The sequence below is a fragment of the Salmo salar genome, chromosome 28, assembly GCF_965601325.2.
Source record: "Salmo salar chromosome 28, fSalSal1, whole genome shotgun sequence".
Taxonomy (NCBI): Eukaryota; Metazoa; Chordata; class Actinopteri; order Salmoniformes; family Salmonidae; genus Salmo; species Salmo salar.
In genome coordinates this window covers 5,404,758-5,429,055 of record NC_138318.1, presented here as the reverse complement: position 1 = coordinate 5,429,055, position 24,298 = coordinate 5,404,758, and the positions used below count along the sequence as shown (strand labels likewise).

General features: G+C 43.9%; 1 protein-coding gene across 34 annotated transcripts in view; it reads left to right on the top strand.

Moving 5' to 3' along the window:
• Positions 1 to 24,298, top strand: part of LOC106589326 (transcription factor 7-like 2) — a 102,323-nt gene that overhangs the window by 31,753 nt on the left and 46,272 nt on the right. For 25 of the 34 annotated variants that reach the window (XR_014383014.1, XR_014383015.1, XM_082970410.1 and 22 more), the window contains exons 4-5: positions 4,408 to 4,509; positions 13,518 to 13,577. Coding sequence is in view for 32 of the 34 variants with exons in the window: in XM_082970410.1 (XP_082826536.1) it covers positions 4,408 to 4,509; positions 13,518 to 13,577 (162 nt within the window). In the remaining 2 variants the exon portion in view is untranslated. The remainder of the gene's footprint in view (positions 1 to 4,407; positions 4,510 to 13,517; positions 13,578 to 24,298) is intronic. The other 9 variants (XM_082970408.1, XM_014179152.3, XM_014179149.3 and 6 more) reach the window with 1 other exon arrangement.

Sequence of the window (24,298 nt, the reverse complement as noted above, 5' to 3'; positions counted from 1 at the left end):
ATAAGAGTCCTCTCATATTCCAAATCAAATATTCAGTACTCTCACCCAACTTATGGTGTGGACATGTGAGGATGATGTGTGAGCACTCACAATGCACTCTGTTGTCTCCCGCTGTGTCCTTCTGTATAACGGATGGCACTGGGTTAGCCTCAGCTTCTTTGCATTGTGATGAAAGTTAGTGTGTCTGGGTCACATTCAGCAGCTCATACCATGTCAAGCTGAACTTTTGCATCAGTCACTCAAATATGGCGAGCAGACAGTCCAGCAGTTGGACCTTGGTAGTGAAATGTGGGGGCTTGGGGCTATTTTTTAAGACCACCCTCTTTCCCTCTATCACTCACTCTCACCCCCTTTCTAACCAGTTTGCTTGTCACTATGGGAAATCTCCAGGCGAGAGAGGGAGAGTTCATCCCTCTGTAAGGATTTAGAGGACTCCCTTGTCTTTTACTTCATCAGAGACAATTGAGTCATTCAGCTCCCATTGTGGGGCCCGGCGAGGCGAGGAGGGGCAGAGGGGGAGCGAGAGGGAGGAGAGGGGGAAGCCCCTGATGCACAGTGTGTACTCTGGGTGGCTCTTAGGGGCGAGAGATGGGGGGATGGGGGTAAAGGGAGGAAGAAGAGGTGGGGGGCGAGAGAGTTATCCTGGAACGCCGGAGCAATTTGTCACATTGGAATGGCTCTTGAGTTACCAAGGGGGCCCTAATAGTGGGAGAGTTTTTTTGGGTGGGAGGAGGAGCCGGGCGGCAGAGAGGGGTCAGGGGTCACGGCCTACTCAAGCCCAGGCGATGCATCCGTCAGTAGGCGTTGGAGGGAAGGAGGAGGGGAAATGGGGAGGAGGTGGGGTCGGAAAGCTTGGCACTCGCCGGGGCTCCGTTCTCCTTGGCATGCTTGTAAAACCTCCAGGAGGGATTAGCGTGTGAGAACATTTGCAATAGCAAGCTGAAGTGGAGCCGCCTGTTAGGGCATGTGCACTCTTCCTCTCTCCGCTCCAGCGCCACACTCTGGAGTGTCACCTTTCACCCCCCACCCACCACCTCAAGACAGAGGCTTAAGGGATGTCCCCTCACTGAAGGCCTCCCTGCGGTTGTGTCTGAATATTTGTGTGCATCTGTGTGCTCAGCTTGGACAATCATTTGGCAAGTCTAGTCTATGATAAAACCTTCCCATGACTGGAATCAGAATTCGTAACCTGCCATCCACCAGCCCCTCTTGCACCAGTATAGGCTGTCTTGAGTTACCTCATAGATAACAGTGGTACCATCACTCTCAACACTCCACTCCCCTTCATGGTAATTAATACCCAATATGGGTGGTCTGTAAAAACCACAAGACCACAACACTGGAGCTTTACAAGTCGTACTTTCCACCCTTCGACGCACAAACAAACGCAAACAAAGACAGTTGCAGTAAAAGCCTTGTGGGGGTCATAAATGAGTGGTTGTGGAGCCAGCCAGAGGACGGGAGTCAATAACTCCCTCAAGCACAAGCCACAGCAATGCACCCCGTGGTGAACTCTCTGCTAATTACCACTGATTTAGCCACGGTCTCAGGAAAGGTCGTGACACACACACAAGCACACACACAAATACACACATGCCACATGCTCGCAAACACAAACTCTTGCTGATGTAGTAACAACCACAGACAGGCAGATGCACACAGCAACACAGTGTAGAAGTGTACAGATTTCTTCTAGCACAGGCCCATACTTAGAGGACAGAGACTTGCTCTGATTAGGTAGTTGAATAGGCTACAAGAAAGGACCTGTCGTCATCGGATAGCAGGGCAGCAGGTGGGCCATTGTTTTATTTAGAGGATAAGGATAGGAACACAGACGTAGATGGAATGACAACATTCCAATTCTCGCTCTGGACGAGTTCTTTGGCCAGAATCCTAGCTAGCCCAGCGGTTAATGTTCCGATTGCATCAGAGGCCAAGATACAAGGCCAACTTGACTTGTCAGAATTTTCCTTTGGGGGGGGACCCAGTGTGGTATGAGGCGGCATCTTGTGTTTCTACTAGCCAACTCTAATGACTAGGGCTGTGACGATACCAGTATTGTAATATTTGTTTCCATGGCAAAAGTGAAAACACGAAGCAGACCAAACTCTTTGGTACTTTAAAAACCTATTGTATGTATGTGCTATAAATAAATAAATAAATGTGACTGGATGACAACATAATGATGTTTGTTTCCAACATTAGGACTGTTTTCCTTAAGAAGTTCAATCTGTTTTGTGTTTTGTTTCCTTGCCACGATACTAATGATCGTTCTGGCCCTACTAATGAACCCCTATTTCTTTCACTCTCCTTTTTCTCTTTCATCTCTTAATTTTGTCTTATTGGCTTGGTGTCTGTTTTCCTATCTGACCTTGTTGCGCTCGTTTTCTGTTGCTCTCCCTGTGTATATTTAGTTGTTGTTCATGTTACATGTACATCAACTGTACAGGGTTTTATAGTTCTTTGTGACTGTATTTTGCCCTCAATATTTGGACTGTCCGCATTCTCATCAGTTTGTGCACAGCCCCACCTGCAAATTCAGGGAACTCCTGTCACTGTTGGACATATTGTTTGCTTACCTATTTGAATGTACTCTCTTGCAGTAAGCGGTATGGAAAGGTCTTACACAGTGTGCCCTGCCATGATATTTAGTAGTTCTATTTTTCACACTGTACAATAAGTGCCTGTTTCACCCGGTTGACCCCCCAGTAACTTAACTTATGTTGGGGGCCTTCTCTGAGCGCAGGCAGCTGAGGTGACCTCAGTCTGTACCCCCTCCGATTAGGTGGCCTTGACATTCGTAAGGGAGACTATGTCACAGCCGATAGCAGGGTCATCCCCTAGGATCACTGGGCCAGAATGGAGTGGGAGCATTAGCTATAGCAAAGGGCAGGCACAGCAAATAGATGTCTAGAAGGGAAAGCATTCAGCTGTGGGTTGTGGAATGAGCGGGGGGATATTATGCTTTGCATTATAATGTTATTGCATTATGAGTATCCTTGAATCATTTGAAGGTACATTTTGTCAATATGACCTGTTGACAAGGAAGATATTGGTCACAATACTTAAGATGCTAGGCTTCTTCTTTATGATGGTCTTGCCCCTGTAAGGTCTGTCTTACAGTGGTTTAGACTTTGCTCTCCCTGATGGCTTAGCTCATAATTCAGAGCAACTGTTCTTCCTCCTCCTTCCTTCCTCGTCAGTAAACGAAATATGGTAGACTATGTCGCCAAAGCAATTGGCATATCATCTGATTTAAAGGGCTCTACCCAATTTATGAGAAAATGGTCTATGTCTCGTGTAAGTCTCTCGCTCTTTCTCTCTCTCTCTCTCTCTCTCTCAATCTCCTGCTCTCTCGCTCCCCCTCCTTCCCTCTCTCTCTCTCGCTCTCTCTCTCTCTCTCTCTCTCTCTCTCAATCTCCTGCTCTCTCGCTCCCCCTCCTTCCCTCTCTCTCTCTGTCTCTCTCTGTCTCTCTCTCAATCTCCTGCTCTCTCGCTCCCCCTCCTTCCCGCTCTCTCTCTCTCTCTCTCTCTCTCTCTCTCTCTCTCTCTCTCTCTCAATCTCCTGCTATCTCGCTCCCCCTCCTTCCCTTCCCGCTCTCTCTCTCTCTCTCTCTCTCTCTCTCTCTCTCTCTCTCTCTCTCTCTCTCTCTCTCTCTCTCTCTCTCTCTCTCTCTCTCTCTCTCTCTCTCCCCCTCCTTCTCTCTGTCTCTGTGTCTCTCTCTCTCTCTCTCTCTCTCTCTCTCTCTCTCTCTCTCTCTCTCTCTCTCGCGCAATCTCGCTCTGTGTGTATGTGTCACTCAGGCCTAATAAAGCCAAATCAATCATTCACTGGGAAAGTCACTAGGTGGATTCAGACCCATAATAAGGGCCAGTGGATCCACAGTGCACCGTTTTATGAGGCTGAGCAATAAAAGTCATTCAAGTCACCTGGAATCTCAGAGTGGTCACATTTATGGCATCAAATCATTCTAAACCCATAATCCACATACAGTAGCCTTCTCAGGCATAGAAGCAGTGATTTAGCTTACCTAAGATTTGGAACGGTTCAAATTCTCGAATGCATGCCCTACAACACAACTACTGTATCCCGTTCAAACTGCAAGGACATGTAGTTCTCTTTTTTAATGTTTATGTAACATATCTGTAATAAATGGTTTCAATCTACTATAGTCGTTTTTTCTGACTAATATGACACCGAAAACATGTTATGAGGCAAAACCCACCGTGTGTGTCACCCGCTATGGGATCCCCATCTGCTTGCTTTTGAGTTTGTTTTTACTTTCTAAATCATGTGATCACATTTAGAATGTTGATTCCTTTGTGTTAATGTTTTGGTTTTTAACTTTCTGCATTGGTAACATGTTTTTCTTTCTTTGTCCATTTTGTTTCTTTCTCACCATACAGTACCTACAGATGAAATGGCCCTTGCTAGATGTTAACCACGGAAGTCTTCAAAGTAGACAAGCACTTAAAGATGCCCGGTCCCCGTCACCAGCACACATTGTTGTAAGTAACCTCCTCTTTATTCCTTTACATTTCTCTATCTCCTTTTGCCCCTAAAACAGAAATACTACCCTTCTCCTGTATCCTGTATTGTATACCTCTGTATACCCTCTTTTTCCAACACAAAATCTGTTGAATGGATGTCAGTGACTAACTGAAATACCTAGAGACCAGGGTTGGGATCAATTCGAATTGAAGGCAGTCAAATCAGGAAGTAAACAAAAATTACAATTCAATAATCGAAATGTTTTTTTATTTATTTTCAATGACTTAAAATAAACTGAAAAAATGTCTGAATGTTAAATTCAAATCACTTCCTGAGTTGACTGCCTTATTGAGCCTGAATTGAGCCCAACCCTATTATAAGCATTATATTGACTGTATTGATTGCGTAAAGCCAATTTTAAGGGAAAGCTCACTCTGTGAAAGGGATAAGCTGGCAGCTGTAGTGGAGTTGCCAAAGTGGCAGATGGCCATTGCTCTTTGGACGGCCACGCCGCTTCCGACGCAGTGTGTGGCGACACAAGGCCCAACCCAGTGCTTACTGTACAGTAGAGTTTGCAGATGGATAATTAGCTTAACCTAATAGGAAACCTATGGAGATGACCCACAACCTCAGAGCAGGAATGTTTACTCTTCTGACTTTATGAGCATAGTGAAGGAGGAGCTATAGCCACATTGTTAACTAACCCACGCTGTTCACTTTCCAAAGAGCATGACCGCCCTGCGCCCGGGCTGGCTACGTGACTGGACAGTGATAGTCTAATAGGGTCCATGTCAATATTTAAAAAGCTAGTTCTCTATTATTAACAGATTTGTCCATGTTTGGCCAATGGTGGTATATAATGAAGAATATAAAAAGGTGTGGAATAAAAGTTGGTGTTAGTAAGGTGACTAAAAGTGAGCCAGTATTGGCATGGTGGGTAGCATTGTTTCTAGAGTTGTAATTAGGATAGTTGAGATAACGCCAACGTTAAAGTTCATACATGGTCTCTATACAATAATATCGGACATACACTTAGTTAAGGCTACACTATTGACCCATTGTGCATATGAGTGTCTGATTGATTTAGACTTAACCACATAGCTGACCCTGCGTTGACCCATGGAGCGAATATGTGTAGTCAACATTTGTTTAGGTCATGAGTTTTACACAAGGATGTGAATATTTAGTGGCTTAAATGATGTTAAGGAACTGTCTCCACATGAGTCACTGTTGGTATTTGATAAGTAGAGCTAGTTTTTATGAGCCACAATAAAAAAAATACTGTCATCAATGGTTTCCAGTTCAACAGTAAGAGAAAGTTGGAAAACCAGCCCTCTTGGTCTTTTGCCTATTTTTGCTAAGTAAAGCTTAAAATAGTCTGTTTTTTAAAGCAGAAACCCTGTCAAAAGTTATGCTTAAGACAAAGAGATGGCGATGACAGTGCTCTAACGAACACAACAAGCAAACTCAGTAGGACAGGCTCTCCTTATTCTCAGAGAGACGCCAGTGTTATTTTTATACCGTAAAGTTCAGGAGGCCCAACTTGCGTGGTTATTTTAAGACACCATTTCCTCTGAAATCATTAAGCTGGTAGGAGGCAGTTAAGCTGCAGGTAAATGCTTCAGTTTTTATTCCTCCATGAGTCATATGGCTTTAAATACTTATCACCTCACATCTTCCATTGCTCCTTCGTACCGAGGGTTTTAAGAGTTTCGTAAGATGGCGTCCAAAACATGGTTACAGTTAAAATGCTTCGCAGTCAGAATGCATTAGCATCTTGTTACTCCAGCAAAAGCATTTATCTTCATTGTTTATTTATTTGTTTGATAAAAAACGTGGGAGTTGGTAAGATCAGAGGTGTTGCTGCACCTGAATGCACTTACTGTTAGTGTAAGTGATCAAATTGAATGCGAGATGAAGCTTGTATTGTCTTCTCCCTCCTGCCCTCCATTTATCTCCAACTGAGGGGAGTTTTATTAGAAGTTTCCCTGATTTGCATCGTACCAGTGTTAACGGATAGACAGATTGACAGATCGGTTTTGGCGACTTGGGCAATGTCAGACATAACACTTTGGCCCTTCGTATCTCAATCAAATATTTATTTAAGTGAAACTAACAAAACAAAATAAAACTTACAAAGACCGTGAGGACGTATGCCCAAACACAGTAACAATCAATATCCCACAAAACACAGGTGGGGAAATTGCTACCTAAATATGATCCCCAATCAGAGGCAACGATAAACAGCTGCCTCTAATTGGGAACCATATTATCACCAACATAGAAATAGACATACTAGATCACCCCCTAGTCACACCCTGACCTACTACAGTACCCCCCCCCCCAAAGGTGCGGACTCCGGCCGCAAAACCTGAAACCAAATAGAGAAGGTAGGGGGGGTGATTAGTGTCTGTGGCGGCTCCGGTGCAGGTCGTAGCCCCCGCCCAGACCCCGGATCCGGCCATCGCGCCGGGCTGAATGCTATGCCTGGATATCGGCACAAAGGAAGACTCCGGCCCTGGAGCTGGGTTGGATGCCGTGCCTGGACTGGGCACCGGCGCAAAGGAGGACTCCGGCCCTGGTGCTGGGTTGGACGCCATGCCTGGACTGGGCACCGGCGCAGAGGAAGGCTCCCGCCCTGGAGCTGGACTGGACGCCGTACCTGGACTGGGCATCGGCGCAGAGGAAGGCTCCCGACCTGGAGCTGGACTGGACACCGTGCCCGGAAGCTCCGGACCGTTGACCGTCGCTGGAGGTTCTGGACCGTTGACCGTCGCTGGAGGTTCCGGACCGTGAATGCGCACTGGAGGCCTGGTGCATGGAGCCGGTACAGGTGGCACCGGACTGGTGAGACGCACTTTAGGACGAGTGCGAGGAGCAGGCACAGGACGTACCGGACTGGGGACACGCACTTCCGGGCGAGGAGCAGGCACAAGACGTACCAGTCTGGGGACACGCACTTCAGAGCGAGTGCGAGGAGCAGGCACAGGACGTACCGGACTGGGGACACGCACTTCAGGGCGAGTGCGAGGAGCAGGCACAGGACGTACCGGACTGGGGACACACACTTCAGGGCGAGTGCGAGGAGCAGGCACAGGATGTACCAGACTGGGGACACGCACTTCAGGGTAAGTGCGAGGAGCAGGCACAGGACGTACCAGACTGGGGAGGCGCACTGGAGGCCAGATGCGTGGGGCCGGCACAGGTTGCACCGGACTGGTGAGACGCTCTTCAGGGCGAGTGCGAGGAGCAGGCACAGGATGTACCGAACTGGGGAGGCGCACTGGAGGCCAGATGCGTGGAGCCGACACAGGTTTCACCAGACTGCTAACCGGATCTTCTGGTCGAATGTTGAGCAGAACACACTTGCACAACATCTCTCTCATCTCTCTCTCCCAACTTCTCCATTGCCTCCCTGACAGTCTCTGGCTCTTCCAGCTCCATGTGCCCCCCCCCCCAAAAAAAAATCTTGGGGTTTCTGTGGCCGTGGTCTGACGACACGCTCCTCCAGAGTTTGCCATTCGGGCTCTGGCACTCTCCTCGACCGGCCACCCCTTGTGCACCCCCCAAAAAAAATCTTGGGGTTGTCCTTGGGCTTTCTGTGGCCGCGAACCCTGGCGTCGTCGCTGTCCTCCAATATTACCTTCCGTCTGCCGCCAAGGAAGGGTTTCGCATCCACTCATCACTTCTTCCATGTCCAAAACTCCTTTACCTGGTGAACACGCTGCTTGGTCCTGGTTTGTTGGGATATTCTGTCACGTTCTTGAAAATGATCGGACCAAGGCGCAGCGTGGGTGTAGTTCCACATATTTATTTAAGTGAAACTAACAAAACAAAATAACAAAACTTACAAAGACCGTGAGGACGTAGTGCCCAAACACACTAACAATCAATCAATATCCCACAAAACACAGGTGGGGAAATAGCTACCTAAATATGATCCCCAATCAGAGGCAACGATAAACAGCTGCCTCTAATTGGGAACCATATTAGCACCAACATAGAAATAGACATACTAGATCACCCCCTAGTCACGCCCTGACCTACTACACCATAGAGAACCAAGGGCTCTATGGTCAGGGCGTGACAAAATGGGGTCCCAGGTGAAAAAGTTTCAATGCCACTGGTTTATATGTTCCTTTACATCAGCCCTCCCAAGTAAAAAGAATAATATATATATATATTATTGTTGGACATAAAATACTGTAAAACCACCAGCAAATCAACTCCAAGTGATTTGAATTATGGAAATCTGTTCCAAAGTATTCTCAAGCATACTAGAGATACAGGTAACTGCCAAATCCAAAATAAAGGAAACACCAACATAAAGTGTCTTAATAGGGCGTTGGGCCACCTCGAGCCAGAACGACTTCAATGCACCGTGGCATAGATTCTACAAGTGTCTGGAACTCTACTGGAGGGATGCGACACCATTCTTCCACTGGAAATTCCATAATTTGGTGTTTTGTTGATGGTGGTGGAAAACGCTGTTTCAGGTGCTGCTCCAGAATCTTCCATAAGTGTTAAGATTGAGATCTGTTGACTGAAATGACCATGGCATATGGTTTACATCATTCTCATGCTCATCAAACCATTCAGTGACCATTCGTGCCCTATGGATGGGGGCATAGTTATCCTATGGGGGCATAGCCATGGTAGCCAAAATAATGACCAAAATAATAACCTGCCCAGCATTTTTATACATGACCCTAAGCATGATGGGATGTTAATTGCTTAATTAACTCAGGAACCACACCTGTGTGGAAGCACCTGCTTTCAATATACAGTACTTTGTATCCCTCATTTACTCAAGTGTTTCCATTATTTTGGCAGTTACCTGTATATGTGATCGTATACAAATGTAAGCAAGGTTTGAAATTAGTATGTTTTAGTCAAATATTATGTCTGTTTGGGCTTCTTGCGGTCAATTTTCATTCTACAAATCGACCCATTGCTGAATGTAGTCAATGATCCCTGCTTTACGAAATCCCCTTATAAAAAAATGTGGCCGTAAACAGTCGTTTCTTTTTGCTTTCAAGTGGGAAAAACACCTGGGCACCTTGACCGATCTTTGGCTTGAAATGTGCCATCTGCACCGTAGCGATAAAAGCCAGCCGATAGGCACCAGCGATAAGGAGAGAGCGATCCGAAGTTCAAGTGACCCTTCAACAACTTCAGAAAGTCAGAGAGAGTGAAATAGTAAATAAGACAAAAATATCAAGTTTGAGATATACATACAAATGCTAAATTGAGCAATGAGAGATGGAGAAGGACAAAGACTGATGGACAGATAGACAAAGAGATGGAAAAAGACATATGGGCAGATACACATAGAATCAAACAAAAACATACGGTCTTGTGTAGGATCTATGGATAGGTCAGTTTCTGGGGTAGAAGTAGGTGGAACTCTTGAGGGTCAGCCATGAAGGGAAAGGAGGAAGTGACCTCACAGGGGCTTGTCGTTACGAGGGCGTGCCCCTCTCCTCCATGCCCGCTAAGGGGGCATGCCTGGCCCTTTGATGTGTCTGACCGCCCCGCGGGGCAGCCTCCAAACCGCTGCCGCTGAACTTTTAGACCATTGGCAGAAAGTTATTATTTATTTATGTCTATTGATGTGTATTTTTTTCAAAAAGAAGCCCAGGGAGAGACATTTTTGTCTTGTGCTTCACATAGTCAACAGTCTGAGAGAATCTTGTATAAAATAGCCCTCAGTTCGTAGAGTCGTATGCTACAGTATCTTCATTTGACTCATTTTCATACACACATAAACACAGTCAATTCTCAAAACTCAATGAGTTGACAGTCATCTATAAAAAAAACTGAAGGTTATCCTTTCTTGTTAAATTGTTGGTGCACCAAAAACAGTTGGCCTACATCGGCTGATGTATTATGCCATTTTCCTAGTAGCTTAGAGGTACTCGAAATAGGATTTGTTTTGAGCCACGTGACAGATTTTTGATTTGTTACGGGATCTGTTTCGTGTGTGTGTGTGCCCCTACATCACAGCTGGCAACTGCTGCTACTCAAGCAGGACATTGCTGTGTCCCAGTAGCATAACATGGTGGTGTTCTGGTCATGCCATTTCTTTACACATTCAAGTTGAGAAAGTACTTTACATTTCAACTCTGTAAGGCAAGAATTGTGTAAGGGAATGTAAGAAAGGGTACGTCACTTGTTGTTGGCTTTAAAATATTGAGTCATCTTCTAACTCAGTCATCGGACAACGTAAATGATAGGCTGTCAGTTTTTTTAGGGGGGTGGGGTGTAAAATAACACTCCAGGCCACTCTTGAGGTCTAAAACTAGATAGAAAGTATGTAGAAATTATAATGGACCTTTACATTTTCAAATAACTGTCCTTCTTCTGGCCCGCAAATAGCTTTTGATGAACAAATCAGTTCAGAATTTTGAAATCCCAATGTGGCCCTCGAGCCATAATTTCTGCCCACCCCTGGGTTAAGTGATGAATAACCTAAATTAGAGGCCACTTTAGAGTTACTATTGTGGTGCAAGTCAAACATTTTTGACAATGTTTCTTAAATTGACATGCTGGGAACTGGGGCAGAAATATGCTTATGTTTGCGAGCAAGAGAGTATGCGCACACATACACACACACAAATACACATACACACACACTCCACACCACACTAGTCCTTTCCTCAGAGTCTGTTCAGGCTGGACAATGTCTCCATTGTTTTCTGGGCTTTCACTTGCAGCAGGGGACGGCTGGAGTGTTAACCATTTCCTAACCAGGCCTCAGTGTAGTGTGTGTCCGTGTTTGTGTGTCAGGAGCAGTGAAGAATGGAACTTGAGGGAGTATAGTGTCCTGTTGTGTGCCTACTCCCAAGTGTATGATAATGAGTGTTGAGTAAGTGATGGAATCTGACCATTACATCTATGTGTGGCAAGACCTCCCACCTGAACCAATGAACACTTGGCTTTCACGTTTTAGGCCAATTTGTCTCTCCATAGAAAAGTGCACTAGAACAAGAGCTACAGAATGGGAGTGGGAGTTGGCTTGAAATTAAGTCTCCTTCCCAATTTTTAGAAAAATAATAGATTTGTTCAGGAAATGCCCACAATGACTTCTCAGTCCCCCACTGTGGCTAAACAGCTTGGCCGGTCATCCTTAGAAACGACATGGCCAGTGGTCTCTTGTCCACTCCACGTCCATCTTTGTATGTTGAGAAACGTTAAATAAAGACAAGTCTCCTCCCTATGAATTGCAGTCCACCTGGGCTGTACAGACAATAACTCTGTGGGTTGGAAGCCCTGGTGGGAGAGCCTGGCCTCACTGTTAATGAGCGCCCCCAGGGTCACAGACTGGAGACACACTGCCCTCACTGTTTATGAGGGGAGACCTCTCTCTCTCCCTCTGTCTCTCTCCCCCTCTCTCTCTCTCTCTCTCGCTCTCTCTCTTCCTCTACCTTGCTCAGATAATCATCCTTACTTTAGTCTGCAAGCTCTGGGTAGACTGAGCAAAGTCAGTGGTAGCATTATCACAGAAGAATGCAATGCTGTCTATTGTTATGGCAGTAGTGCTCTAGACCAGAGCCCCTTCGGCTCTTCTGTTGGTAGGAGACATGGCCTCACCCTTAGACAGGGGGCTTTGTGCCTCTTCTGGCCACCCAACAGGCCTTGGCCCTGTCCATTGTCTCAAACCAGACGTTGCACTGTCATGCTGACATCATGACCATCTTGGGGGCCAAATGTGAGACCAGCTGAGACGTGTGTCAATCATGGGAACTGTGACGAGTGGGTAATAGGGGTTTTCTGTTTCACTCAGTGAAAACCAATCTGGACAAAGTCATTGTTTCTCTACAACACTGAATGTCCAGTTGTTTACAGACTTCCCAATGTCAGTGTCTGCTGAGCAGCCAACAAAGGAATGACTGAGCAAGCGACAGTGGAATTTATAGGGATTTATAGAGGAAAAATTCCGTCCAGATTCTGACCTGTAATAGTGCGTAGCCTAGTTTGTTGTACCTTTTCCTTTATTGTTCGATATTTTTTCCTCAGGAATGCACTCTAGGCCTCATCTGATTGCAGGAAGAAATGTGAATAGCGCTTTTATACGCACATGAATGGTTGAGAGATCATTTGTCCTTTTTACCTCTGGGTGGTATTTAGCCTTTATGTAGGCTAACCCCTGTAAACTTAGGCCACCCTGGGTAATGGGCTGATCTAGACTGTGTTTGTGTGCGTGCAAGCAGTCACACCGATAACCACTGTATATACTGTAATCCTATTGAGAGGTATCTGTCTCCAACAGGGTCAAGCAGTCATAGGGTCAAGCACACAAGACTTATTGACTTTTGTGCAGAGTAGGCTAACCTGTACAGTAACATGTGAGAGGTTTCAGTACTGTATATGGTGAAAACACTTTGTCATAACTAACTTAGGTGGTTCAGTAGTTTTTTGGGGTCTGTGTGTTTGTGTCTGAATGATTGTGTGTGTGAGTTTTTTTGTAAAATGATACATGAACTCTTCATCTCCTTCCCTGTTTCTTTTCCCTTTTCCTCTTTTTTTCCTCCCTCTTTCTTTCCATGCATTCCTCTCCTGATTTTAGAGTGATGTAAAACATGATTTGGCTGTTAGCTGCACACCTACCTAATGCACAGGAATACATCTCCCCATGTTCACCCTAGTGCAAGCTGCATTTACTTAAGAGCCAAAGAAGGCAATGTCTTTGAACCAGCAGCGAGAACAGCTGAAAAACTCCAGTGTATAACAGTATAACAGCCATGTAACCAACCCAAAGCCACCCCATATTCTCATATTCTCTGTGTAATGTGTGTGTATACGGATAGGCATGGCACCCTGGAGAAAGCTGAGGTAGCCATAAGGAAAGGAAATAGAAGGTTAAATAAATGAATAGCCTAGCTAGTGAAAAAAAGCATTAGGCCTATTTCTTTTGGGAAGTGAAAACACACTGCTTTACATTCATGTTCCTGGTAGGCTAGGATGATGTGTGTGTGAGCTGATATAATTGTGTGACTCGGGAACGTCCGTCTTTGCCTTTCAGGGGCCCTTCTGCTTGGAATTCCCCGGACAGTCAGATCTGAGCCTTCACCAATTTCAGTTGGTGAGAACTTTGAATTCCAAGTATCTTGTTAGCTGGTTGATGATGCCAAAATAACAACTGACAAATTATGATGATGTTGATAAAATAAAAAAAAGTAATAATAACAACCATAATCCAAATGATAGCCTAATCATGCTATGTTGTTGTGTTTGCTACTGATTCAGTGCTGCTACTGCTGTGTTGTTGACTTGCTTTGTTGCTCTGAAATGGCAGCTGGTGCAGATATGTCTTGGATACTTTTGACAGCCTTAACCTACTGACCTTTTAGCCATGGTTTTCACACTAAATATGTACTCATGTCTTGTGCAACACATACATTCCTAGTTCTCTGACAATCCTGATTTCCTGAGATGCTTCTAAAAGACTGTGAACTGTGTTCTGTAAGTAACTGGCTTGTAACCCACTAGTGTTGTGATACTTGATGTAGCCCAGCTCAGGTTGCTGACTGTGCTTTGTCTCTGGTGTAGCTAACATCAGATGGTTTAGAATGTTTATTCTTAAGGTAGCATTACGGTCTCCATCGATAGGGATTGTGCCCTTTGGCTTTACAACAGTGCCAAAGTGTCTATTGATTTAAGTCTCTGCTGTTTGAACATGGTATATAATGATGCTTTCAGGTCCATAAAGGTTTCTGTCAAACAGTATAGGTTAAATCCATTTGAATTCAATCACCTTTGACAGCATCCTTTTTGATTTAAATAAAACTTTGCTTACATTTTGCCCATGGAAGAAGTGGTCAGAAAGGGACTTTTTGGACCTGAATGCCAAAACATTTAGGAGATAAAGGTGTTTCAAGGTGACCCATTTCGCATACCCCAACTCAGTTGTTTATCTTTTCCAGTGATGAAGACATGGATGTCTCATGGTATGGCCATGAGACATCCATGTCTTCATCATTGGAAAAGATAAACGGTTGAATTTGATGTAATTTAAAAGCTTGCAAACAAGGTTGTCAAACTATTTAACAATGTCTTGGGGGAATTCAAATGTAATACTTTTTTACCTTAAGGTCGATTATCTAAAAACGCATAAACGAGAAAAAAATCATTTTCACATACAGTACCAGTCAAAAGTATGGACACACCTACTCATTCAAGGGTTTTTCTTTATTTGTACTATTTTCTACATTGTAGAATAATAACATATATGCATTCATGTAGTAACCAAAAAAGTGTTAAATCAAACAGTATATCTTTTTTTTGATTCTTCAACTCTTGGTATTCTCTCAACTAGCTTCATGAGGTAGTCACCTGGAATGCAATTAAATTAACAGGTTGCCTTGTTAAAATTTAATTTGTGGAATTTATTTCCTTAATGCATTTGAGCCAATCAATTGTGTTGTGACAAGGTAGGGGTGGTATACAGAAGAAAGCCCTATTTGGTTAAAGACCAAGTCCATATTATGGCAAGAACAGCTCAAATAAGCAAAGAGAAACGAGAGTCCATCATTACTTTAAGACATGAAAATCATTCAATACGGAAAATGTCAAGAACTTTATAAGTTTCTTCAATTGCAGTCGCAAAAATCATCAAACGCAATGATGAAACTGTCTCATGAGGACCGCCACAAGAAAGGAAGACCCAGAGTTACCTCTGCTGCAGAGGATAAGTTCATTACAGTTAACTGCACCTCAGATTGCAGACCAAATGAATGCATCACAGAGTTCAAGTAACAGACACATCTCAACATCAACTGTTCAGAGGAGACTGCGTGAGTCAGGCCTTCATGGTCGACTTGCTGTAAAGAAACTGAAGGACACCAATCAGAAGAAGAGACTTGCTTGGGCCAAGAAACACAAGCAATTGACATTAGACCGGTGGAAATCTGTCCTTCGGTTTGATGAGTCCAAATTTGAGATTTTTGGTTCCAATGTGTCTTTGTGAGACGCAGAGTAGGTGAACAGATTATCTCCGCATGTGTGGTTCCCACTGTGAAGCATGGAGGAGGAGGTGTGTTGGTGTGGGTGTGTTTTGCTGGTGACACTGTCTGTGATTTATTTAGAATTCAAGGCACACTTAACCAGCATGGCTAAAACAGCATTCTGCAGCAATACGCCATCCCATCTGGTTTGCGCTTAGTGGGACTATCATTTGTTTTTCAACAGGACAATGACCCAACACACCTCCAGGCTGTGTAAGGGCTGTTTGACCAAGAAGGAGAGTGATGGAGTGCTGCATCAGATGACCTGGCCTCCACAATCACACGACCTCAACCCAATTGAAATAGTTTGGGATGAGTTGGACCGCAGAGTGAAGGAAAAGCAGCCAACAAGTGTTCAGCATATGTGGGAGCTCCTTTGATGTCTTCATAGTAAAATAAGGAAAACCCTTGAATGAGTAGGTGTGTCCAAACGTTTGACTGGTGCTGTATGTCAGGGGTCGGCAACAGTCGCCAAAACCGGCCCGCAAGCGAGATAAACATCGCCAGGAATTCAGCTAAAAATGAAATTTATTTCGGAAATCTGTTCACCAAGTAGTCCCACAAATTAAAAAAGAGACGTGATCGTGTCTCAATGTAATGAAAGTACGAAATGATTATTATTTTCAAATCCAATCTCTTTTTGGGCTTTGTGGTCAATTTGCAGTGTACAAAAAAATCATCCTATCCCTGGCATATGTTGTAGCTTAGACCCTACTTTACATAATCGGTTGAGACACTAAATGCTCTTGAATACAGGGTGGGCGTCATTTCAAACACAGAACTAGAATTCATAAAATGGACTTATCCCTTCAGACCACTGCAATTTAGCTGGTACACCATTTCCATTTCCATTTCATTGACAATTTAGCTTCTAATTGCTATCACAAAGATGGCCGCCGGTCTACCCAATCATCGAATGTTAACTTTAATGGTCATGTAAATTCTATTATCTATATTTATATGATTTCAATAGGTTTCCTATGAAGGATTGACAGTATAATTTAAAACAACAGATATTCCCGTTTAAGTCAACATTGTGGCTGAATCCAACCATCTTTGTGGTAACGTTTGAAAGTTGACATTTCAGTTTTATTCCCATTTTAGTATATTTTTCAGCCAAAACATGACGCCTACCCTGCATCCAAGAGCATGTTGTGTCTCAACCGATGGCGGCACATCACAAAAACCTCAGATAATGTAAAATAGGGTCTAAGCTACAACATGTGAATATGAAAAAAAATTGGCATCTACAAATTTTTAGATTATTGACGGAAAAAGTACAATTTTTTTTTAATAAAAAATAAATTCTGAAATGTTTTGACAACCTGTTTGTAAGCTTTAAATTATATCAATAATTATCAATAAATATCAATATCTTTTCCAGTGATGGACATTGTCTCATGGTATGTAAAATAGGTCAACTTTGAGGACCTTTGTCTTGGCATTCAGGTCCAAAACATCACTTTCTGAGCACTTCTTCAATGGGCAAACATGTATTGAAGGTTTGGTTCAAATCAAAAGGAGTGCTTTGAAAAAGTGATTGAATTCATATGGATAATGTATTTGTTGATCTGAATCTCCATCAGTTCTGAGGTTTTTGGTAAACATTTGTCACACATTATGAGATGTGAATCGTTTTCCAGTCTTTTGCTGGAGGACTGTACTCTGTATAAATAGAAATTTGTTTTTGTGTTTGAATTACCATCCAGGAGAGAGAATCTTTCTGTTCTATTTTAATCTACTGTTGTCTTGAAGAGGATTCTCTATATTATCAGCATCTGTGGTTGAATGTGAGCCAGCAAGAAGTTAACTAGAAAATGCAGTGTGTGTGTGTGTGTGTGTGTGTGTGTGTGTGTGTGTGTGTGTGTGTGTGTGTGTGTGTGTGTGTGTGTGTGTGTGTGTGTGTGTGTGTGTGTGTGTGTGTGTGTGTGTGTGTGTGGTCTAAGTGAGTGACTGTGTGTGTCTGCCTATGTATTTATGTTGGCGGGGGGAGGTCGATGTTGAAGACAAGGGACTCGGACGAGACAAGGCTGTCTAGCTTTTCTGAATTGTTCTGCTGTTGTCAGAAGGTGCTTAGAGCCATCCAAGGACCATGAATGGTTTGTTTCGCATTTTTATATTACTACCCAGTGTCTCATTTAACTATGGTGTCCTCCTTGACGGACCCAAACAGTCAGGGTTTGAATGGATGGGGACATAATGGTTAGCCTTGGTCTGCAGAGCTGACTGCTGCCAGATCAGTGGGTTAGGCTAGATTATAGCTCATGGTTGCATGGTTAGCCTGATGAAGGGAGTGACAGGAACGGCGGGACATGGGTTGTCATTGAGGAGCCAAGAAGAAAACACATTTTTGTATCCTTTGAAAGGACCCCCGGACACTTGAGTTGCCTGCTTGAATTCCTCCAGCTTATCAATTGCTTGTTGATTTTCCATGCTCCATCAAGACCGTTTTGGTAATAAAGTCGTTGCACTTGGAAAAAACACTTTCGGAAACAACAACCTTAAATGTCAAGTGGAGAGAGATTTTCCTCCTTCTAGTTTTCCCTCCCTCCCTCCCTCCCTCCCTCCCTCCCTCCCCTCCCTCCCTCCCTCCCTCCCTCCCTCCCTCCCTCCCTCCCTCCCTCCCTTCTCTTAAAAGTGTCTGCTAGAACCTGTTTGACTAGGTAGGGCAGGAGCTCTGTTGGGTGTGTCTATGTCTGTGTTTCTGTGTGAGTGCGTCTTAAATATGTGTTTGTCTGCATATTCTTTAGTGTCCGTGTCTCTCTAAGGTGTAGATGTATGTGTGCCAAATCCAATGTAGGTGTGTGTGTATGTTTGTGGGCTAGATAAGCAGTCTCAGTCAGGTCAAGTAAGGTTGTCAAGCACAATTGTGCGTGTGTGTGTTTTTGGTTTTACTATCCTTGTGGGGACCAGCAGTCCTCACAAGGATAGTAAAACAAGGTACATTTGGACAAGTGGGGACATTTCGCAGGTCCCCACAAGGAAAAAGGCTATTTTAGGCTTAGGGGTTATGTTTAGGGTTACAATTAGGGTTAAGGTTAGGGTTAGGGCTCAGTCACACCAATAGCGTTTGCTGGCCAAGAGTACTTAGCACCTCTGAACATAATCTGCGAACCGAGTGCACACTGATTTTACATGTAGTATCTAGTAAAACATTTAGTCAGTCAGACGTCCACAGCGGGTGGTCCCCGCCAGCGCACTGAACGATAGGCAGGCGAACGCTAGACCCACATCCAGTGCGATGTGTGCGAGCCTTTAGGGTTAAGGTTAGGGAAAATATGATTTTGAATGGGAATCAATTGTTTGGTCCCCATAAGGATAGTAAAACAAGTGTGTGTGTGTGGGCGTGTGTGTGTACTTGAGAGCAGAAAAGGAAAGACAGTGATGGTGGCACTGATCTTTTTAAAATAGCAGCTTAGGTTTGCAGTTGTCCCTAAATCATGGTACAATGTGCAGACAAAGTTCATTTGTCATATTGGTCTTTAAGAAACTTAGAAAATATCCCACCTCATCCCACTACTTATTTTCCAAATAATGATAATTTACTATAATTTCTATATCCCCCTGCTTGACCGATCCTCTCTCCCTCCTCCACTGCCCATGTCCCACATGTGATTCTGTGGCTGGGTTGTGAGTGTGTACTGTATTAGTACTTGAGGCCGTTTCACAGGGAAATTTGTTTTGACAGAACTCCAGGTGTCTCATTGTTGGAACTGCTATGGTTCAACAGATTTACCAATTAGTATTGGGCTGAGGGCATGGTTGGGGTGGGAAGGGGGGACTGGGGGCAGAGGGAAGGGTAAGTATGGAAAAATTGAAATGGGGAGGTGGGATGGGATGTTCCGGGTTGGATAGAGTGATGGACTGAGATGGGGGGAGGAGGAGGAGGAAGAAGAAAGGGGGGTCTTTTGGAGGGTCTTGTGGCTGGAGAGAGAGAGGGACACTGAGCAAGTCGATACGTGACCTCCTTTTCCCAGCGGAGGAATGGAATGACTGGTTTCAGCTGAGTGACAAAGAGGAGAAGAAATAGGATGGGCGGTGTGAAGAAGGCAAATGAGGAGGAGGAGGAGGAGGAAAAGGAGGCTTAGGCTTTAACTTAACAAGTGGCCTATAGTCCAGCCTGATACCCCCAACAAAGGATGGCATTTTTTCTTCTTTTGCTCTGTCAGTTAGTTTTTGTCAGTGTACTGCAAAATTGAGATGATTTGATTTACGCTAACTCAAGTGGGCCTTAGTACACAATGTATTGACTCAGCAGATCCCAATCTTTGGAGAGTGTTTTTACACACATCCGTTCCCGAACCAATGATTCGTTTTTATAGAAACCTCCTCTGTTCTCACATTCTTACTAGGCTGAATTGTGTGGGATTATAGACAGAGGTGTAACTTTCTGAAACTCTTTGTTTTTCCTTCAGAACAGCCTGCCCCTTTTCCAGGAAGTTTTTACATGAACTTTGGAGAGTAGGGTGAAGTGATTTAGAGAATATCCCTAGAGTCGCCTGTAGAATTTAGAGCACTGTTTGGCTCCAGAGTACAGTATGTGTTTGAGTGTCCATCATGACTCTGGTGTTAGCACACTATGAAATCACTGCAGGAGCTTACTTGGTCAGAAAGTTAAAGGAAAAAATGTAAATAAAGACTAAAGTGATGAACCCTCTAGAAATAAGGTCGTAAAGATTTCTCATTGAGTACGTTGACATGCACGCTAATACTATATTAAACTGATTATGGCAGTGGACAGATTATGCAAAAGTCCCGTGAACACCTTACTTTGTTTGTCTTAATTGGCGTAAGGTCAAAATCTAAGTAAGCATATTCTAATTAAAACATCTGGTTTTCTGAGCAATCTTTCATACTATTAGGACATGTAAACACCTTAATCGGCGTCCAGCGGTGTATTTGATCTGCTCATGTGCTAGCACCAGCCGAGTGAAGTGTGTTCGGAACAACTGAATGTATGTGTCTTAGAATTAATTTTCACACTTTATGTCCGAACTCAGAATCAAATATGCTTCCCAAAAATAACATGTTCGCTGAAGTAGAACGTTTATATTGATTGGCGATTTTCTACATTTATCAGAGTGCCATCAGGTAGCCTGATTTCAGATGTGTCCATTTAAACATGATTATTAGGGAAATTGTTATTTTTGCAAAGCATACAAACGTTTTAATCGATTATATCAATCTGACTATCCACAATAATCGCTTTATTGTGTGCATGTAACCGCACTCATTGAAGGGACAGTTCACCCAAATTACAAAATCACATATTGGTTTCCTTACCCTGTAAGCAATCGATGGACAAGGTATGACTGCAATCCATGTTTTGGTTTAGCTTCCCTGGCACTGTTTCCATATTAGCATTTGTGTCACAAATCCCATTCGAGTCATGGGACTGATATTAGCATATTTCGTTCATCATATCCAAGTCATCCGAAAGTATCTAAAATTGACTGTGAAGCTCAACAAAGTCACTTATAGATGATTTGAACATGATGCGTGAAGAACGCTGACATTGGTCCAATGACTTGCAGGAGAGATGTGTCACAAATGCTAAAACCTTAGCATTTGGAAACCGGGCCAGGGAAACTAAACCAAAGCATGGATTGCTGTCACACCTTGTCCATATACTGCTTACAGGCCAAGGAAACCAATATGCTGAACTATCCCTTTAAGGACTATTTATCGCTGTATCTGGCTGAAAGATGTCCGTAGGTTAGGGTCAAATAGCAGTGGAGCCCCTGGCTGCACAACTCTAACATTCTACTGCAAAGCCCATCACATAGACCTACGTATATAGTGCTACAGTCTGCTGTCCTCTTGAATCACCGTCAGACGCTCAGCACGCTCTCGCCTGCTAATCCACTGTTTAGACTGGCATAGCGCCCCTTGTGTTGGAGCACCCATCCCCTGGCTGTTTGTTTGCCTGACTGCGGTGGCCACACTTTTGGGGTGAGAGATTTTTGGGTGGATTTTGGAGAGGGGTAGGGCGCACTGGGGGTGTACAGAGAGGCGATGAACCCCACATCCCCAAAGAGCAATTTATTGCTACAGTTGAATACACTGTGGCAGTTAAAGTTTAACACCTCTTTCTCTCTCTGTGTGTGTGTGTGTGTGTGTGTGTGTGTGTGTGTGTGTGTGTGTGTGTGTGTGTGTGTGTGTGTGTGTGTGTGTGTGTGTGTGTGTGTGTGTGTGTGTGTGTGGTGTGTGTGTGTGTGTGTGTGTGTGTGTGTGTGTTGGCCGGTGGAATGCTGACTGTTTCCAGGGAGCCCTTAAGCTGCCCTGAATTAGGTTTAGTTTCCCTGCTCGTACGGCAGGAGAGCGGGTCGGGGGGATTAGTTAAGAACACTCGGTATCTAATTCCTGAATAGTTTTGCATTGTCCTCCTCCTTCTCTTTCCTCACACCTCTTTTATATTGTTTTCACGTGTGTCAGCTCAACCTGAGCGAGTCTAACCCCCAATTTATTTTATTTTGTTCTTCTCAGCGGTTTCAGTGAAGACATCTCTGAACTTTCTTTATTTGTTTGGCTGTGTTTTTGATGTTTTCTTCCACAGTCAGTGTAGTCAATGATGACTGAGTGCCGGGCTCTTCTTTTGTCTCGTCTGAATCCTCAAAAAAAGCTATGAAATTTGACTTGAGACAATTTTTCTTCCAAGTCAGTTTCTCTCTTAGGTGTTTTTTGTTGTTGAATAGTTGTGAAGATTTGGAACAGCTCAGACCGAGGCAGGTGATTTGTATTTGCATGCCTCTGCAGGTGTGCACATGTTTTTTTTATTTAGTTGTTTTTCCAGCCCTCTAAAAATCATCTCTGATTTAAATGGCTTATTAACCTACCATTTGAATCAACCAAGGTGAAGGAGAAACATTTTAAATTTTACGTCATAATTGCCATACATGTCTGGGAAACATTGCCCGATTTCATTGAAATTTGGGCACGTTGTTATGAAAAATCTGTTAGATAATATAGTTAGTGGATACACTATTATATCTGGTGATGGATCAACAGATCTGCCATGTGCACCAGGCACTGGCCAGACTGTCAATAAAAGCACAAGAGCACAAGAGTTGCAACTTGGGAAATAGAACAAAATAATGAACCCACCACCAAAGTCTGCAAAGTCCTCAGCATTGGGATAGCTGTCAAAAAGCAGTTTACTTTTCATACATTATTAACATGATCTAAATGCATTATTTGTGCATTTATTCATTCATTTGTCTTGTTAACATCCTTTCTGAGCAAAATAAACAGCACAGATGTAGAGTGGCTGTGTGATGTGTGTGTGTGTGTGTGTGTGTGTGTGTGTGTGTGTGTGTGTGTGTGTGTGTGTGTGTGTGTGTGTGTGTGTGTGTGTGTGTGTGTGTGTGTGTGTGTGTGTGTGTGGGAGGGAGAGATTTGAATAAAAACCTGTGAGGCATTGTGATTGGAGTGAGACAGGCGTGGTTTTGCGGACACGCGACAGGCTCTTCTTTACAGGCTCATTAAGGGACAGTGAGGCGATGATGTCGAATCTGCTCAAGTTTTACGGGCCTGCCTTCTTCTTTGAACACTGTCGCTCTGTTATCTGTTACATGCTCTGTTCCTTCGTAACAAGACGTCCCCCCCCCCTCTTCCTCCTCCTCTTCATGCTTATTTATTTTGTGCTCGGCAGAAACCGAGAAGATGCGGCTTGTCCGTAGCATTCGGCAGCTTTTGTTGTGTTTTCCTCAACTTTGTTGGAAAGCCCAGCGTTTGGGCTTTTTCCCCTCACACGTCATGGTGAACGGAGATTTTAATTGGAACTTTTGGCACTGTCTCCATCTTGCGTTGAAATGGCAGACAAGTGACTGGCTGTTGGTGTGGCCGGCGGGCGAGCTGATTGGTGTGTAGCGAGGCATGGATAAATCAACTGGCAGCCTGAATAGCTCAGTTGATTCTCACTGGTATTCATTGAGACCATAGCCGTTTTGTGTTTTAAAAAAAAATGGGATTCTGTCTTTAGAGAAGAGTCTAAAATAACAGACAAAAGAAAGAACGCTTCTTAGTTTTATGAAGCATGACTCTTTCTTTTGTTTTGTTTTGCAGTGCAATGTACTCAAAACTGGTATCCAATTTATGTTTGCAATTAAATGCAAAAAGTATACATTAGCTATTTTTTTTGCTATATCACTATGATACAGTTTGTTGATAAACTGCTAAAAGGGCAGACTCGGAATAAATAATAAGAGACCCTTTTGACATGCTAGACTAGACGGCTGCTAAAACGCTGGTTTAGCTCTTTTTGGCTACTGCTCCTTGCTGTAGCTAATGCGGACCACATGCTCCGTTGCATCTGCATAAGCACACATGTTTTAACTACAGATGACCCTGCACCGTACAGAGCCAGTCCTACTATACATATAGTACAATACGCTAAAGGCGAAGGAGTTGACAGGGGAGTATCGCCGTATATAGGGGGCTTGAAGAACAGGCTCAGATTGAAGTCATTGTAATCCTCCTTAAAATGATGTGGGTTTGTGTCTGGCTGTGTGTGAGACTGATTCTGCCGGTGTGTGTGTTCGTGCCTGTTTGCAAGTGTGTGTGGGCTATCTATCTGGGCTGGTAGTCAGTGCTGTGTAATTACCTGGAAGGTTGCCACTGAGCCCCACTGGAGCAGAGAGGAGTAAAGCTGTGTCTTATGCAACGTGGGTCACTTACACTAATGCCCATCTGAGCTTGAGTAACTAGCAGTAAGACCGATAACTTCTGTTTTGTACCAGTTGAAGAAAGGGAGATAATGACAGAGAAGCAACGGAGAGAAAATTGGGATGGATAGAAGGTT